The sequence below is a fragment of the Mus musculus genome, chromosome 11 (assembly GCF_000001635.26).
Source record: "Mus musculus strain C57BL/6J chromosome 11, GRCm38.p6 C57BL/6J".
Lineage (NCBI taxonomy): Eukaryota > Metazoa > Chordata > Mammalia > Rodentia > Muridae > Mus > Mus musculus.
Genome location: NC_000077.6, coordinates 11,700,001 through 11,718,890, shown reverse-complemented (window position 1 = coordinate 11,718,890; position 18,890 = coordinate 11,700,001). Strand labels below are relative to the sequence as shown.

The 18,890-nt window shown below is 43.7% G+C and overlaps 1 protein-coding gene across 33 annotated transcripts in view; it reads right to left on the bottom strand.

Annotated features, from left to right (window-relative positions):
- The window catches only part of Ikzf1 (IKAROS family zinc finger 1), an 87,969-nt gene that overhangs the window by 54,040 nt on the left and 15,039 nt on the right, over positions 1-18,890 (bottom strand). For 31 of the 33 annotated variants that reach the window (XM_030245952.1, XM_011243702.2, XM_011243705.2 and 28 more), the window contains 2 exons: positions 18,633-18,686; positions 10,987-11,106 (listed from right to left, as the gene is read on the bottom strand). The exons of the other annotated variants lie outside the window; for them this stretch is intronic. In XM_030245952.1, the coding sequence (XP_030101812.1) occupies positions 10,987-11,106; positions 18,633-18,686 (174 nt within the window). The remainder of the gene's footprint in view (positions 1-10,986; positions 11,107-18,632; positions 18,687-18,890) is intronic. 33 annotated transcript variants of the gene reach the window in all.

Below are 18,890 nucleotides of genomic sequence, written 5' to 3'. Positions count from 1 at the left end.
TTAAAAAAATAATTCCTTTCTCTAGGGAATTCAGAAGCATCTAGCACCTAGATTACTACATTTCAAGCTGACTGTGCTCCACTAAAACAGGCAATCATGCATGGCATAGCTATATTCCAGAAACAATGGCTACCACTCATCTGAGACTCCTGACCCAGACAGGGACTGCTCCTGGTTGACATGCTTCAAAGTCTTGAGCTAAAGGTGAGCCTGTCTGTCTGTCTGTCTCTCCAGGGGATGACAGGGAGTATGGGCATGCGTGTGGTATGTAGGCACAGTGCGGGTTAAGCTAAGGGTGAATACTTAAGAGGCATCCCACCAATAACAAAAGTAGTTAGTGAAATACAAGAAACACACAGAGAAACGCAAACCCGCAACAGGTGCAAAGTCTAGGCTAAACACCCACGGAGAAGTAACAGTCTTCCAAAACTGTAAGGAAACACACATGGCTTTACGGCAAGCCAGCATCATCTTCTTAGGACTTAGGATTTAAACCCCTGCCTGCACTTAAGTCAGCCTTCTCTCCCCAGCCCTGATCTCACTGAAGGCAGTTCCAACTGTCATACTAGGCTCAAACAAGTGGTCACTACACCAGGCAATACTTAATTGTCATTATTACACATTGGGGTGCCAACAGAAGCCAAGAGAAATGCTCCGGGGTCACTGCTGATTCTTATTTTTATTGCCACCAAGTTCAAGTGGAGTGTGGAGACACTGTGAAAGCACTCAGCATTTGCCAGGTTCTAAGAATAATAATAACAATAATCATATGGCTGCCTGCAGGGCTGTAATAAAAGCCTTTTTCTCATTTCAGCAGGGTTTCACTTCTAGGGTAACGGTCTCTCATTTGGAAAAAGTCAATGTCCACAATTGCCTGGGCCCTGCCAGGCAGCAGGAGTCAGCCTGGATGCCATCCATGGATCACATGATCACACCTCATACCCTGCTGGATGGGGAAGATGCTGGACGTTCAGTGCTTCACTGGAATCCTGGCTTGGTGACTTCAGTGGAAATCGACAGCCTGCAGCCACATCCCCTGTAGGGGAAGTACTCTCCTGGCAGCCAGCCTTCCAATGACACACCCCAGTCCTGTGCCAGAGATGCCTGCCTTGACCTTGCTCCTAACAGAGGTAGCATGAATGGCTTTTTTACCACAGAAGTGCGTTCCAGCAAGTGGGGTGCTTCAGGGCCTCCAAGAGTCTGGGGTCCCTCCATGGTAAGGTGAACTTTTGATCATTCTCTTCCACATTTGCATATTGCTAAGTCTTACTGAGAAATTGTCACCATGGGTTCAGGGAGCAGCGAGGGGAGTCACCTCATGATGTCTATTGCCATCCTGGTGGAACATAGCTGACAGATTCAACACAAGTCCTCTCTCTTCATGACAAGGGAGAGGGCAGTTGCTGCAGGAGGCCTCATTTGTGATACCAATGGCAGAGAGCCACTGGGAGCCAATTATTGGCCTTTACTGCACAAATAGCTATCCAAAAAATACCCCCCCACACTTCCGTGTCATGATATGAAAATTGTATCAAGCCAGCTCTCAAATCCCAAACCAAATTAAAACAAAACGAAAAAAGCCCTAACTTGTAGCATTGGCCAAGTATCTGTGGTGTCAATACTTCGAACCATGGTGGTCTTCAAGCTGTTCATTAACAGTCTGGCAGCATGAATGGATCTATTGAGGTCAGCTGACTCCCTGCCAACTGAGCATACATTTTGAATTATTTCTAAGTTTCTCATATCAAAATAAATAAATAGATAGATAAATAAATAAATAAATAAATAAATAAATAAATAAAGCCCAACAAAAGGTTTGAGATTCTGAGCAGATCTGTGCTCTGTTGAGCTCCTCTGGTAGAGGTCAGAAGCTGGAACTCAACCACTCAGGGCCTGAGGAGGGACGCTTCTCACTTCCCCTCCCCCAGCAGGCATCTGCACAGGGCTTAGCTGCTTCTGTGCAAACTTGAAGGGTGATGGGTAGAGCCTGGTGTCTCTACTTAAACCTTTCTACTTTTGCATAAAAGGAAGGGAAGCTGTTTTTTTTTTTTTTTTCTGGGTTATATTTATACTTCCCAAATCAGAAAAATGTCCTAACCAGATAGGAGGACAGGTGGCAACTGGCAACCACAGCACAAAACCTGTTTTTTTTTTTTTCCATTTCTTTCTGAAACCCCATGCAGAAGGAAAGTTAACGGAATGTCAGTTGACTGCTCTACATACAGAAGAGCCACTGACTCTTTCAACACACAGAGAACAAAGCAGAAAATAACACTGGGACCAAACCCAGAAACAGAAAGTAGCGTTTGTCTATCTGTTCCAGGGCCTTTTAATCTTGGACTCCTCTTTGTTTCTCTCAGTAAATGAAGGGAGCACAATGCGATTTTTGAATTTCAGTGGTCAGAGTACAGTGAAGATAAGATTAATGCTGGGTTTTATTTACAGAAACAAACCGCTTTGCACAGTTAACCTGTATTTTTGGAGACACAAAGAGAAAAAAAGCCGGAAGAAGGGCTGCACATTTGAGAGTGGGGCTTGGGCATCTTTTTTGGTCCAAATTCTCTATAGTATACTTTTAATTTCTATGTTGGGTTCTGGAACATTACTGACCACAATAAAAGTCTTAGGCAGCTGAAGATGTCCTGTGTGAACTCGAAAGCTCTCGAGTGTGGGAACGCTGAGGGAAGTGTGGCTGACATCTGAGTCAGCTTCTCACCTGGGAGCTGTATGGGGACATGTGGGTATCACAGAGACCTGGGTGGGGTAGCACTACTGGTCAGTGTGGCAGGGACAGCCTCCCACAAAGGCTCTGTATCCCTGCCCTGAACAACAGCTGTGCTACTGTGAATCAGTATCCTAAAACAGTGAGGTGCTGAGCATCAGATCTTGCCATGTTTCCTCTTAGAAAACTCTTGCTTGATAGCTCCTCTCCCTTTCTCATCCCCAATAAGGCAACACCATCATTCCATCCATACTGCTGGGACACTGCTCTACCCTAGGGGAAAACGTGCTGAGGACCCCTCAGGGAGAGAATCCAGGCCAATTCTATCTGTGGGATGAGGTGTGAAGATGGAGAAAAAAGCTAAAGGGTCCAGGAAGCTCTGTTTTGGGCCAATCTTTCTGAAGAGAGACCCAAAGAGAGGGAGAACCACCCTGCTTGCTTCCCAGGTTTCTTCTTAGCTTAGTCTATTTTTCTCCAGTCCTTCCTATTTCCCGTAATTTTAGTTTTTGACAGGGTTTCTCTGTGTAGCCCCGGCTGTCCTGGAAATCCCTCTGTAGGCCAGGCTGGCCTCCAACTGAGAGATCCTCCAGCTTCTGCAGTTAAAGGCATGTGTCACCACGCCTGGCCTCCTTCCTACTTCTTAACTATTCTCATCCTAAAGTATCAGCCTGGAAATCTCCCCTTCAGCCAGCAACTCTCAGCTCATGTTCCCATGCCATCTGACTTGTCCATCCTCCCTCATGGCTACCCTCCCATTCCCTGATCATCAGTCTGGTTTCCGTGGCAGTCTGGTTTCTGCCTGCAACTCGTTGAGCTACTTTTGGGAAATGCACAACTGGCCCAAATTCTCCTCACTAAGGGCACTCACTAAGTTCTCTTTGACCTTTCTCACTTTTGTCCCATGTGTTTTCTGTGGCTTCCATCCTATAATTCTTCTGAGAAATTTCATCTGAACTGCAGGACTGTCTCCTCCCCTCTACCCCTCTTCTCTACAGTTAAAGGCTAGTGTTCCTCCAAGGGTTCCCTCTCTTGTCTCACCTAGCTGACTCTATGCATAGATGGAACATCTGCCTCTTCCATCCCTACATTCCAGCCAATTCCCTGGATCAGAATTATCATGATTCTATGCTAATCAGCGCTGGATTACTATCATTGTTGCCACAATCACTGTAGTTGGTCACTATACCCATGGACCTATACCAAGACAGTAGACAAACCCCATCTCTCCCTGACTTCTCCTTACTCACACTGCTTGGCACAGGTTCAAATACCCTTCTCTGAGACCAAGACTCCTAACAGTTGCTATCGTGAGAACAAACTCTACTATGTAAAGCAGCTGGAGCTATCACCTGGCCCCTTGCCTGCACCACTGCTCACACCCCAGATCAAGATGCTGGGGTCCTCTTGTGCCTCTACTCTTTTGCTTTTAAGCATTCTTCCCTCTTTGCTCAACTCATTCTACAGTTAAAATAGGCCTGGCTCCCTCTCATACTCCTGAGCATACCAGCTACTCCATGAATCTGAACCCCTCGTGAACCCCAATCCTCAGCCCAGTTAGGACACACTATTTATTCTTTGAATATATTCTCTACAAAAACCTCATATTCTTGTGAGTTTATCGTTGTGTCGTTGTAACACAGGCACTACAGCTTTCTTTAGTTGTCAAGGTTTCCAAGGCAGTGGGAGTCCATCTTATCCACTAAAGGTTTCTGGGATGAGTTTCTATCTCTGAGGTCCAGACATCCTAAACAAAGCTGGGAGCTGACCAAACAACATGTACACAAATACTAAAATGAATTCAGCACGGGTTGGGGCAGGGTTGTGCTTTGCATGTAAGTGGTTCTGTTTTGGGTCAGATACTAAAGAAATTTCAGGATTTCATGGTCAGCAGTCTACAAATACAAGGCACTAAGTGGGTTGTAGAGTGACCTTTATGTACAGGAAGAGGCTAGCCCAAAGTGGAAAGCCATGTTCTTCCCAACCATACATTAGCTTATTTGTCTCCATTCTCTCTCTGCCAGGGCCTGGCAGAGCTGGCTTAGGCCTCTTATGCCCAGGAGTTCTAGTTGATGGTTCAGACAGGAAGGTAGTGAAGTTCTTTCAGAGACCTGGAGTTGTCCTCTCTGGGACCCAGGGTGTGATTTCATGTCAGGCTTAGTGTCCAGGCTTCTGCCCCATGTCACTTGCAAATGGAATCTCAGGCAAAGGGCTGCCCAACTGAGATGATATGTAATTTTTGTCATTGGCACAACACGAGTTATTGACATTAATATTATGCCATTAACAACATCATGGATATTGGCTGGGGTGAACTCCATGTCAGAGTATAATGTGCATGTATTGCTTAGGTAAGGCGAACCCCTCATCTCCTAGGTGCAGAGATGGCAGTCACCGCAGCACTGATGATCTTAGGACACACCAGAACCAGGGCTTCTAACTATTTCTAAAGCATCTAGTTGAAAGCCAGAATCTCCAAGAAAATAGCCATGGCATACTGTCAAGATCCACACATTTGAGCTAGTAAGATAGCTTAGTCGGTAAAGGTGCTTTCTGCAAAGCTTAATGGCCAGACTTCAGTCCATGGAACCCACTGGTGGACAAAGAGAACTGACTTTTGTGAGTTGTATTTTAATGTCTATACATGCTCCCACGGCATGCAGCGTGTACTTTCATATACCCTAACATAATTTCTGTAAGTGTAGAAAAAGCAACAACCACACGTTTATCTCATAACACATAACACATATACATATCACCACACATGTCACAGTGTGTACAACATAGTACTACACAAATTGTTCAACTACACACATGAATACCACATACATACACAGCACATACAAGCTCCCTGCACACCATACACATATAACACATACCAAACATATATACACCACATATATACTCCATACATAAGCACTACACACAAGACACAGACATATATAATATTACATATATATTACACAAATCACACATACCACATACAAGCCACACACATACATGCCACATATATACATACCACACACATGGTACAAACATACATATAACACAAGTCACACATACCAAATATATACCAGACACACTACTCAAACACTGCTACACATCATACAAACACTCATACTCATCACAGATACACACTATAAACTTGCCATACCCATATACTCTGTGATACATAAAATATCATAGATATACCACACACATACTATGACAAATACACATCCCATACAGATATACATATATACTACACATAGCACATACCATATACCATACGTATATATTACATGTACAAACACATCATAAATACACAGCACAACATATGCATATACATTGTTTACATACCTCACACATTCATACCCTAATACACTACACATATTTATATATCAAACACACATGCATAAAATATTACATATTTATATGCACATATACTATACATGTGCACAAATATACACATATATGCACATGCCACCCACAGGAACACATAAACTAGCACATACACATCTAGCATGCACATAAATGCATTCATCCATCATACACACAACACATAATGCCCACATACACAGAAGCAAGCATGCACACACAGGTGCTGACTGACACATTTGAGTTTCTGTTTCCTCCAAGGAATGGATTTAAATTCCTGCTGCTTGGTCTCCCTGTGTACACCCAAGCCCAATCCATGATGACAGGTGATATGCAGAGTCCCTTCAACGTTCAGGAATAACCAACTGTTAGGATGGTCTGTGAAGATCTTTGTGATTCCTACTGGTTGACAGAGTAAGGGAGATGCATGCAGAAGGCCAAAGACCTGGGTGGCAGCCTGCAATTCTCATTCCTCTGATGGAAAGAGAGGGCGGGTGGGAAAATAGTTTTTATACCACTGCTTACTGTCTCATGTTTTGAGAAATCCATGAAAAAGGAATACTTCTCAGCTGACTTAGAAATGCCTATGGTGGAGTACCAGTGGCTTTTACAAGCATTTCAGGTCAGAGATAGTAAGTTACATTATGAACAGTATTGAATTTGACAGATGTGCTCTGCTACGTTCAGCTCTGAAGCGGGGCAAGGAAGGGAGAAAGAGAAATCAAGGCACACACGGAGCCAACCTACATACTTCAGTCACCTCCAGAAAAGAGGAACTCAGTGCTGGTGGCAGCTCCCGAGGCTGGAGATCCTGCCTACTTGCACCTCCAGTCCCTGCACTTGCTGCAGCTGCTCAGATGCTGCCAGATAATGCTGCTTCTAGGCTGAAGTGGGGCTGTCGCTTCAGAAGAGATGCATTTCACTGATAAAAACAACTTCCTTTGGCTGCTGATTAGATAACTGGGCTCACATCCGTACTTGAAGCCAGCTTCCCACTCGCCAGCCAGGCTTGCAGTCTCTCTTTCAGTCCTAAAAACCTCCCTCCAGCCCTTCTTTCTCCTAGGCCTAGAATCTCATGGCTGCTCTATATCCTGAGGACCCATCCTTGACTGCCTAAAGTTGATGGTAGTGATGGGGCGAATAAGCCTGGTGCCATAGTATGTTTAAAAATGATACAGTGAATCCCAGATTTTGTATGCCAACCAAAACTTATTGCTACCCCCACACATACACATGGGAGAGGACACTGGCACAGGACAATTAGTTGTCAATATGTGACAATATATTTCTAAATGTTCTCATGTGACACAGTAACATGTACATTGCCTATATACAATGAGAACTTAAAATGATTGCTTATAGTTCCTGCTTCAGCCCTGCCCTCATGGCTGAGTCAATGTAATGAATACAGAAGAAGGAGGAGGAGGAGGAAGAAGAAGAAGAAATGAAGGAGGAGAAAGAGCAGGAGGAGAAGGAAAGAGGAGGAAGAGGAGGAGAAAAAAGAACAGGAAGAGGGGGAGGAGGAAGAGGAGGGGGAGGAGGGGAAGGAGGAGGAAGAAGAGGAGGAGGAAGAGGAAGAGGAGGAGGAGGAGGAGGAGACAACCAAACAAAATAAAAACCAAGATCAATATTTTTATACACTTCACTATTTCAGGATTCCTAGAAGAATGAAAAATGTAGATTTTCTTTTGTATCTGTTTTCTCTCTTCTCATCTAAGCTAAGAAGAGTAAAAGTTAGGTGCAAGCACTCACTGAGAGGCTGTACAGGGTCAGCCTCTCTCAGATCTGGCAGATGAATATCAGATTGAGATACACTCAAAGGGAGACTGAAGGGTGCATATCCTAGAATGCACCTTCTCAGAGTTCAATCCCATTTCCTTCTGTCTGGGTTCTGCACAGATTGTCCAGTGCTCAGTCATGGACTTAGCCTCCCCTGCTTAGCAACATCCCATTTTCAGCTCAGCCTTGAGCAGGCCTATCCTTCTATTGGCTTTTCCCTTGGACTCTGCCAAGCCTCATACTGGCTTGGCTTTTTCTAGGTGTTTGTGCATTTAGCCTGGAATTCCACCTTTCATTCTGGGTTCCCTTCTCTCTCTGTCCCAGCTTCCCTATGGTCACATTCAAACAGAGTGGTGCTCTGGATTTTATCACAGTTTGGCCACAATCCCCAGCTTGCCAGCTGGGAAGGAGAGCACAGCTCTGTTCTCTTCTAGGCCACAAGTGACAAGAGCAAACCCAAACCAGGGGGAAACTCACCAGAAAGAAGGAAGATGTATTACTGAGCAAAGGAATAGAGTATTGAGCCATCACTTTTCTTTATAGTTGCCCATCTGCTCTCTAGACATCAACCTGGACACTGTCCCACAGGAAGGCCTTTATGAGGCCCTAGAGTTCTGTGTCAGTGCAATCGGCTCTGCCCTTCTTCCAGCAAACATCTGAGACTTGGTAAACTCAGGTTTGCCAGAAGAGGTCAATTGAGTGCTTCGTCAGCTTCAAATGGTTTCAGACACAACCACTTCAGAGAGCTGAGAGTTCTCATTATTAAAGAGATAACTTCAGAAGAACAAGCCACAGTGCCATTAAGTAGACCGTTCCGATGACTAAATCCCTGCTTTCCAGAAAGTTCTTCTTCGGGTCTGACTTAAATTCTTCAAGCAGCTCTTCAAATCTTTTTTTCTTCTTATTCAGACTTTGAAGAAAATGGAGGCCCAATAATGGTGCTTGTATTACTCTGCCTCTGACTGCCATTGTCCCAATTTTTATACATAGATCTATGGTGTCCTTTCAGCATTATTACAGAAAGCAGCAGTGTGTGAAACCCCAACTTTTCTAATCCTGGGAATGACCCACTAGCCAGTCAGGGGCTGGTTTCCAGTCTCTCACCACTTGTTTTCTAACTCTGTCTGTTCTTGTCTGGTACAGAGTCTCCTGGCATGGTCACAGCTGTCAGTAGCAGGCCCATTTCTCTCCACTGAGTGACCCAGGTTGTTGCGTCCTCACTGCTGGTCACTCCACAGGCTTGAGCTCTCAATCTGCAGTCAGTCTCCTCTTGTCGCTGTCCTTCTCTAACACATTTCTCTCTCTCTCCTGGCTGTTTTCAATTTTGCGTGTTTTATGGGTCCGTTTTTTATTAATGGACTCATCTCTTCCTTATGCTCTGTTGTCTGTCCTCATCTTACTACTGAGGCCGCATGGATCCCTTTTCTCTAGGAACAGTCCCTAGGAACATTTGTGCCTGCGATGCACCCACACACTTTCTCTCTCTTTTAGTCTGTCTGCCATTCTGTCTTCTGCTTTATTCATCTGGCCCACAAAGCCACTCTGGGGCATGCGGTAGTGCTCTCGCTCACATGAGGAAAATGGAGGCTCAGAGAAATGAGAAGTTCTGCCCTGAGGGTCACAGTCAGGGACCAGAATCTTGGATGTGTCCCTTCTGAGACTTGCCCTCCTGCCTCCCTGTTTCCATGGTGACTCTTGCTTGACCCTGTTGCCCTTTGATCCTATTCCAAACTCTCCTGATTCCTGGTCCCCTGTCCTTTTTAATCCATGATTCTCATGAGCCACTCCATAAGGCAGTGTGGTGAAGTATTGCTTCAACTTTATTTCCTGTAATTTGTGAATACCTCCTAGATATTACCCCATTCTATTTAATGTTATATTCTACACATTATGAAACTTACAGCCTATATATAGCCTACATGTGGAAATGGGTGGATTTCCTTCAACAATCACACAGGACAAGGCGGCCACCATGTAGTGTGGCTGGGGGTGTTCCAATGGTGGGTTTTCTCATCCCTTTCCCATGTACTATCTGTTCTCTGGGCTTTTGCTCTCAGTTTTTCTAGCAGGTGATGTTGTGGCTTCTAGTTGTCCACCAAAAACTTTGCTCTCTTTGTTTCTGAGGCTCACATCAAATAGCCTCCTCCTGTCTTCAGGGCCAAGTCAACTGCTACTGCCAAATCAGGCAAAACGTTTACCAAGGCATTTTAATTTTTCAAGTTTGAAATGATTACTTTCTAAACTTCATCTTGAAAGGAAATTGAACTGAAAATTGTACATGGTGACAGTCAGGGAGAGAAGACCCTGGGAATGACATGTTCTACAGAGTGCGCATACCAAGGGCACCTGGAACTGAGCACTTGATTTAGGATGCAAAGGCCCGTGAGGGAGCCAGCCAGCAGTGCCAGCGAAGCCTGCTCCCTGCTCACACTACACGGCCAAAGGGACAAGGTGCCCACAGCACTTGTGACCTATTCATCTATGACACGTGAAATACACACATCTTTCCCGCTCTCCAGGAACCAGCCTGGTTTTCGGTTCCTTAAATCACACCTACAGCATGATGATTCTGCAGAGGTTCCACAGCAGCTGTGGAAATTCTGGGCAAGCCCACCTCTTTCTCCACAAGAACTAAGTCCTTAGCCTGACTGTGAAGTAGGGGCTCTCCCTGTGTGGCATGGTCAAAGGACAATTTCTCCTGTTTCCCAGAATGAGCCTCTCGCTTGGTGATGAGAACCACAGGCAGGTTGTGACCATCTGTTTATGTTTTGAAAAGAACCCCTAGCATACAGGGTGTTTTCAGGACTAAGCAAAGGAGATCTATATGCTCCAACACTGGCCGAACTCCTTGATTTAAAGTGACCTTTAAATTAATACAAATGTATTTCATACAGTTCCATGTTGTTCAGCACATAGTAACACCAAGATCACCTGTAGTCAACAGAAAACCACCTTAAAAATAAACACATCAATTAAAGCAGATCACCCATATCCCAACTTGAGGAAACCCTGTTATGTGACTGACCTCAGAGGACAAGAGGGAATGAGCCCACCTACCTTATCCTACACAGCAGCCATTTCCTAACTGTGCATATGCTACAGCCTGCAGGACAGCAGGGTGAGCCACTTACCCATGCCTCGATCACTCTTGGAGTTCTGCTGTGCTCCAGAGGTAGTGGACAGGTCCTCAGGGACAGGCATGGGCTCATCCCCTTCATCTGGAGTGTCACTGACTGGGGGGCTCTCCTTTCCTGCAGACACAAATCAGAGCTTGAGTTTCTGGCAGGCGTTGTCAGCTGCTGGGAAAACCTCACTGCCTGGGCTTCACCTTGACAGCACTAGGGCAGACTGAAGGGGTACCTGCTCTGAATTAATGCTTCCCTGTTAGGACAAATACATATTTCTCTTCCTAGGAATGAATATCACTGCTAAGCACTAAATAGACATCAGAGGACAGAACAAAGATTTACAAAAGGAAAACAACAAAAAGCAAAACAACATCTGTGGCCTTAACTATTCCTGATACCAAATTACTACATAAATATTGATATATTATAGGGTCTATGTGGTGATATTTTTCAAAGCAAACTGGCTTTTAGACATCCTCAATACAATTTGTTGATACAAACCTATTTCTACAATTTTATTTATAGGGGAAATAAGGAATTAGGTTCATTGTTTTGCTTCTTTTGACTCTATATATTGTTTTGAGTCTATATAATCAATTTTGCACTGAACCTCCTTTCAGTCAATTTTGGACATATCCTTAAAGATCATCATTGTATACATCTTTGGAAATGTTACTGCTGGGCTAATGGTGGCTGTATTTCTGAGGCTCTTCTCGTGCTTTGACAAACTCAAAAGCATACAAAGATAAAAGTTTGTTACACATCATAAAGTAGGGTTCCCATTCTCCCTTCCTCTCCCGTTCTTCCTTCTTTGCTATTATTTGAAAACCTCACACATGCATATACAGCTTTTTTTGGTCCTTCCCTCTGCCTCCTTCCCTTCTGTGTTATTATTTGATAATCTCATACACGTGTAGACAGCTTTTTGGCCACTTTCACTTCCAGTTACCCCCTCACTCCCCTCCTAATCCCATCTCCCTAGCAATCATTGGCTGGGTTAGAATGAAGTTTGTCTAGCTCCAGGATGGAGAAATTGAGATCGACACAGTGAAGCTGTCGCTGGTAGAAAACGCTCTCTTCTCACCAAGGCTGGAGCTCTGAAAGTGTCCACCTTTCTGGAGCTGATTTAAAGGGATTGACAGGCTCAAACTGAATAGGAGAAACAGCCAGTGAGGCCCTAAATCTATGCTGACTGACTCATTGTAGCTACTTACAAAAGAAAGTCTGGCTCAAGATCCTGAAGGTAGGCTACCAGACGTGTGCCCGTTGAGTTGGCAACTTGGCCCAATAGGCGAAATGACCTCCCAACAAACACTAACCCAGACTTTTGTGAGCATTATGTAAACAACATGCCAATGAGTAAAATTTTCTGAGAACACGAACAGACATGGTATGAAAATTGGATCAACTCACAAGAACTGCACCAACATTTTTTAGGAGCCAGAAAAGATCATTAAAATAAGTACATGAGACAAGCTTTACTGGAATCTTTAAAATAGAATCTGCACCAAAGACATGCTTTGGGGAATAGTGTTACAATCGCTAAGAAAGAGACATCACAATGTACTATCCCAGGTTAGCTTGATTAGAGCAACTGGCATATTTTCAGAAAGAGCATTATTGGGTATATTTGGATAGCTGATACGAGATAAATAGTTAAAGATGGGGTAAGATTATAATAATTTCCCAAAGAAAAACAAAAAGCCCAAGAGGCTGATTAAAAGTGTTCACATTGTGCTAGAATCTTGGAGCAGTAGTCAGCACTGTCTCCCTCACCCTAAATAGAAGACATTTACAGTAACAGTGGCAGGACTTGTGGCTCTGCTTCTCATCTTTGCAATAAGCAAGGAAAGCCTCTATCCAGGAGCATGCAGAAGGTATACAAACAATTTGACAGCTTCAGTCATACAGAGTCATGGCCCAGAATGAAGGTTTTCAAAGTTTGGGGATGTTAGGGAGGTATTCAAAGACAATAAGCACACAGAAATCTGGTTAAACAGATATTCTTTATAATGTAGAGACATTGAAGTGGGGAAGTGGCAGGCTGGTTAGCAGATACCCACACCACTTGCCTTTTGAAAGGCCAGTAAATAACCCCCAAAGAGCAGAGGGGAGAGGAAAATGACAGCTATAACCTCAAAAAAAAAAAAAAGAAATAATTATAAAAAGAACCTCCATGAGATTGGGAGTGGGGCCCCTGGCCACAACGCCATAGCCTAAGAGGCTGGTACATGAGACGGAGAGTGGAGCCATGGGGACCCGTGATTCACCAGCTGGCATTAATATTGAGTGGGAATTGGAGACGGGGAAATGGAACTGCTTTGACTTGTTTTGTTGTGATGGTCTTCCATATAATAACTTTGATATTATCATCCATGATACTTCTGGGCCTGTGGACATGCCATGCCACACTAGAGCTTGAGGGAGGGGTATGTGTGATAAAGATCTAGGATTAGCCAATAAAAGCAGGCCACACTCTCAGTCCATTTCATGATTAGTTAATTGCATGCAAAAAGACACATGGTGGTTACTCAGTTTTAAAAGTGTGGCTGATCCATCTTTGAAAGGACAAAACTCAACTCTATCTTAAGGATGATGTTCATAGTAACAGCTGGACTTCTTAAGAATCACAGCTGGCTGAAGTTGTACATTAAAAGGCCATCTCACCTCTATTCCCATCTTATATCCTGGTACTTTTCCTACATGAAGGACACGGTGTAATGAAAACAGTAGGGATTGTGATTCTAAAACGCTGTGGGTCAGACAGATCAATAGGAACTCTCAGAGCAGATGAAACCACACAGGGAGAAGGAGGAACAACAGGTCAGTCCCCATGTGTATAGGGGTATAGAGTACAAAATCAGACCTGAAGGAACATGGCATTAACATGGCAGCCAAGAGCGTGGCATTAATTCAACCCTGCCTCACCACGGCTCACTGATGGTTTTTAAGAGGTCCTCTGATTTGCCTAAAAGCCCCCAGTGTGAGTTCTGTTGCAGAGACATCCACCACTCTGGGGGCAGGGGGGCTTGATGACCAAGGATCTTTGCATTCTTTTACTGCTGGGAGGTCTTCCTGCAGAAAATTTACCATCTCATGAAAACCTTTCTGATAGACCAAGTTATTGTGCATATTGGCTTTTGCCCCACTAACCAGTTGAATCATTACTTAAAAAAACAAAACAAAACAAAAAAACCCCCAAGTGCTAGGTAAAGCCAACACACCCCAATTATGAATACAATGATTAACCTGGGTTATAGGTCTGATTAAAGCAATTGGAGAGCTGATGGGAAGGAGCGATGGCCACTACTTTAGAATTCTCTCCTCAGGTATAACAAGAGGCTAGAATCCATGATTTGGGCATAGTTCAGCAGGTCATGATGAAAATTAATCACAAGCATGAACACCAACTTGTTAAGTAAACTCTTGGTAACCTGTAGTACACCACAGAGGCATAGGCTATGTGGTACCTTTACCAGGTAGCAAAAGCAATAGGGTGGAGAAAGCAAGACAGCAAATGCTTAATAAGTCAAATGGAATGACTCTGAAGAGGCAAGCAAAATTTCACTTACTTAGAAAACAACACTTCTGGTGAAATTATAATCACACCAATTTATACTTAACTTGCCTGTTGCCTGTGTGTCAAGTATGTCTTTGAGAAGTTTGTGGTCAAATTAAAGAAATTGTGCCCTTAATCGGAAACTAAAAGTAAATGAGTTCTTAAGTGTATTATGATTTGCCCAGCTACCCAGCAAATCTCTAGAAATCTCTCCCAAAGGCATGCATCTGTAAGATACAGAGGGGCTTAAGGGAGAGTAATACCAGGGTAATAGATGTATTCACTACAGAGCCACCACTTGAGGAGAGTAAGTTGCTTCTAGCCTAGGGCTGAAGTAGGCTCATAACTGTCTGGCTCCCTATGGGACTTCCTGTCAATTTCTTATAGGCTGAGTCTTAGCTTTCTGCAACTTGGAGGTAACTACATCCTCCTTCAGTGGGTTTTTATAAGGTAAAAATGAGAAAATGCTTAGGATGTTATTTGGGTAGTTCCAAGTGCTCAATCAATGTGATTTACTATGATTAACTAGGTAGAATACTTTTGTTATTTAATATATATGAGGCTCCTCTTCCCTACACAGATTATGTATGTCTACAGGGTGTACTCCTTGTGTGCACGTTCCAACAAACACATTACAAACAGCATTAAGAAAATATAAAATACAGAGTTCAGGTGATATGAGCCAGAGGAGCCTCAGAGATTCACTGGCCAGAGTTCCTGCTGCTATAGGAGACACACCATGGTTTAGGAGGCAAGAGCATTGGCTTGGGTCCCACAGCTGCAATCAGAAATGGGTGTGGAGTTGGTCTTTCAACTCCCAGAAGGTTCTTCCCATAGACTGCCTCTTTCTTTAGAAGGCAAACAAAAACGCATGAGTAACCTGAAAACTCTGATGAAGGGAAGACCAGGAAATGAGCTTCCATCAGAAAGTGAGTTAAGGACCTCCAAAGGAAGCACCTTAGTGTGGTCTTGATAGATGACAGTGTAATAAGGCTGGACACAGCTGCGAGTTTCTATCAGAAAGCTTTCCACAATTCGTAGACTCAAGTCAGTGAGCATGATCTGCAATGACCATCAACCTCTAGGATTGATGCTGTAGGTGACACCAATTAGAGCACAGTCCATATTTAGAGTACACCCAGGGAAGAAGAATCCAAGGGCCTTGAAGACAGGGGTCTAGTAAGGAATGTGTTTCTAAGGTATTGCACATGTTAAGGGGGAATCCTATGAAACTGCTAGGTTTGAACATCTTATGAAAAAGAAATGACTCAGTAACATATCCCTCAATTTCTTATGAAGAAAGCTAACTCCCAGGCTAGGATTATAGCTCAGTGGCCTGTCTTGCATGAATAAAGTCCTGAGTTCCATCCCCAGGGATGCAAGAGAAACAAAACAAGAAAAAAAGAAAAACAAAACAAAACAAAATAACAAGTCAACCTTCCTACATGAACCCTTCCTACTTTCTTCCCAGTCTTAGCAGACAAAGGAGGAAGCATTGCTTTGAATTGGGAGGTTATCAAATTTAAAGGAGTGCAAAAGCAATATGTAATTCTTTCCTAAGTGTGACACACTCTATGATGCTCTAATCATCGTTCAGGATGTTCAAGGCTGAACAGAATGCAGCGGCTGTATCATGGTGAGGGGTGTCATTCCTTTGCTATGGGCATACAGAGAAAATTTCAGACCAAATATTTTCAGACAAAAAATGAAAGTGAAGGGTTTTTTCAGGCTGTGTTGCTGTCCCTGCCCTCAACAGTCCTCTCCTTCAGAACAACCTACAATACACACCATCCAGCATAATGTTAAGGGCAAGAAAAAGAAGTTCAAGAAACTAAAGTTTTTGGAAGTCTTGGGATCAAATGGAAAAATGAAAATACTGACTACCCATCATAGTTAACATTTTAGAGGTGGTTTTCGAGGCTGGGGGAAGTTGTATCTTTATTGTTTTAAATTTTGTTATTGACGTCCAATAATTGCTCATGTTTATGAGGTACAGTGTGATGTTTGAGATTTCGGTCATACATATAGTGTGCAACCCTTGAATATGTGTGGGTGGCAAATCCACCAACCCAGACCATTCATTTATAAGAACAAATTCAGAAGAAGCAGAGTGTGTGCCTGCCTTTGGTTTTTAGAACCTGGGCTCTTTCACTTAACTCAATGCTCTTGGAGTCTATCCATGTTGTCCTTAATGATCAATTCCAACATTCATAACTAAATAATATTCTGTTATAGACACATACCACACTTTTCCCATTTTTTCACTGATAGTCATCTGGGTTGGTCTCATCTCCAGCCTAATGTTTTGGTATTAGGACGTCAGACAGTAGGCGGCATGTGGCCCAAGGGTGTGGACCACTGAGTGCATCTTGAAACATAAAAACTCAGAACTCATCTGAGGTCAAAGCAGCAAAGACAAGCAGATGGGATTCTTCTTGCCCTTGGAGTTTCTCCACATCCCTGTTTCTGTGATATTCCAAACAATCCTGCTGTAAGGGGTGAGCCCGTAGGTGAGGTCTTTCAAAAGCAGAGCCTGATCATCACCCTATTTTAATTATGTTTAGCACCATTTTCCTGGGCTTTGGGCGATGGCAAGGGAAGCTAAATACAACAAGCTAAACAGCATCTTTTCATTTAACAGATTTGCTTAAGAAACACAAAAGAAAACGAAGTTAAATAACTATACAGAGTACAAGAAAAAAACAATGTCTTCCCCTCCCCCCTCAGCACGCCAGGATTTCTTCTAACCTTCAGCTTTGGGGGAAGTCCAGGTCAATCTACACTCTAGAATCACTGTAACTGTTCATGGAAGCATGCAGAATGTGTGCACACGTGTGTGCAATTTATATTTCCACATGGAATCATACTTTGTATCTTTCCCATTTTGATATACACTTCAGATTTCTTTCCATACCTGCATATTCATATCCTCCTCCTTTTTAAGAGCCGAGGCTTCGGGTCTGTGCACACACCATAGTTTTTTAAGTACTAATGACAACACCACAGTGAGCATGTGCTTACATGCTCTGTCTACTTGTAAGAGTTTATTTTTAAGATGAATTCCTTAAACTGAAGTGGGTAGATTGTATAACAAGAACAAGGTTTGTTTGCATAGAGAAGAGACCACATTCATTACTTTCAGCTAGGAGAGCATAAGACCAACACCTTTTAAAAGTAGCCATTCATTATTCTTTGCATTGTGGGAAGTTTAAGTCTGAAGCCTTACAATGGAAAGAAAGAGCTGACAGAGCACAGGACTTGCCACAAGCCCATCTCCAGAGGGTCAGGTCACCCAGTGATCCAGGCAACACCACATATTAAGGGCGGGTCCTGTCAGGGGCACCTGGACCAAAATGCAAACTTACAAACAAATCAACAACTCTTCAAAAACCTGAGGAGGCAGCTTGCCCAAGGCACAGATGGCAGGCTGGCCAGTGCCATAGAGAGGACAGGCTCATGGGACTGGGGAACTGCCTGGAGGCTGTGAAACAGAAACACTGACTGAATCTCCAAGTCCAGGAAGTCTGCTTCCAGGTACTGTCCAGATGCAGGGCCAGGCAGAACCGGACATCATACACTCATGCGTGCAGGAGCAGGGCAGGATCTACTGGATGGGCCACCCTCAGTGCTGCCCACTGGACAGCCTGGAACCCAGCTCCACCTTTCTATTAGCCAGAGTGTTTCGCTTTCTCAGTCTGGTAAGATGAGAAAGGATTTGCTGTTCTCACGTGGCAAGTGCTCTGACTCTGAACTGGGCTCCGTCGTTGGCTAGGCTTTCTTTTCATTGCTGCTGTGGCCTCCTCTTCCTCTCTCATCTCTTATTTTTTAAATGCCACCTTTGGCATGTGTTCTGTATGTTTGGTAGACAAATCTATTACAACTGTCTCCAAAAGTACAGCATTTCCTTAATCCGGGTTGAATTGCTGTTAGAGTTCACACTACCTAATCTCACTTGGGAGGTTTTTATGTTCAAGTTCTCTGAACACAGACACACGTGGCTCTGAGCCTTTTCTTTTATGGCAGCCTTGCTAGCTTCCCCAAGGACAGCTAGCACAACTTCTGGACATACAACTATCACCCAAGGTCTCACCTGAAACTTGGGACATGTCTTGACCCTCATCGACATCCATTGTCTTCAGGTTATCTGAGAAGAGAAGAGAGAAATGGATTTTACTTTAAACCAAAAATATGGGGAGGGAAGGAGGGAGGGAGGGGGGAGGGAGAGAGAGAGAGAGAGAGAGAGAGAGAGAGAGAGAGAGAGAGAGAGAGAGAGAGAGAGAGAGAGAGAGACGCTTATGCTATTTAACAACAAGGCTATCTAGCAAGAATAATGCATTTTCCTCTTCAC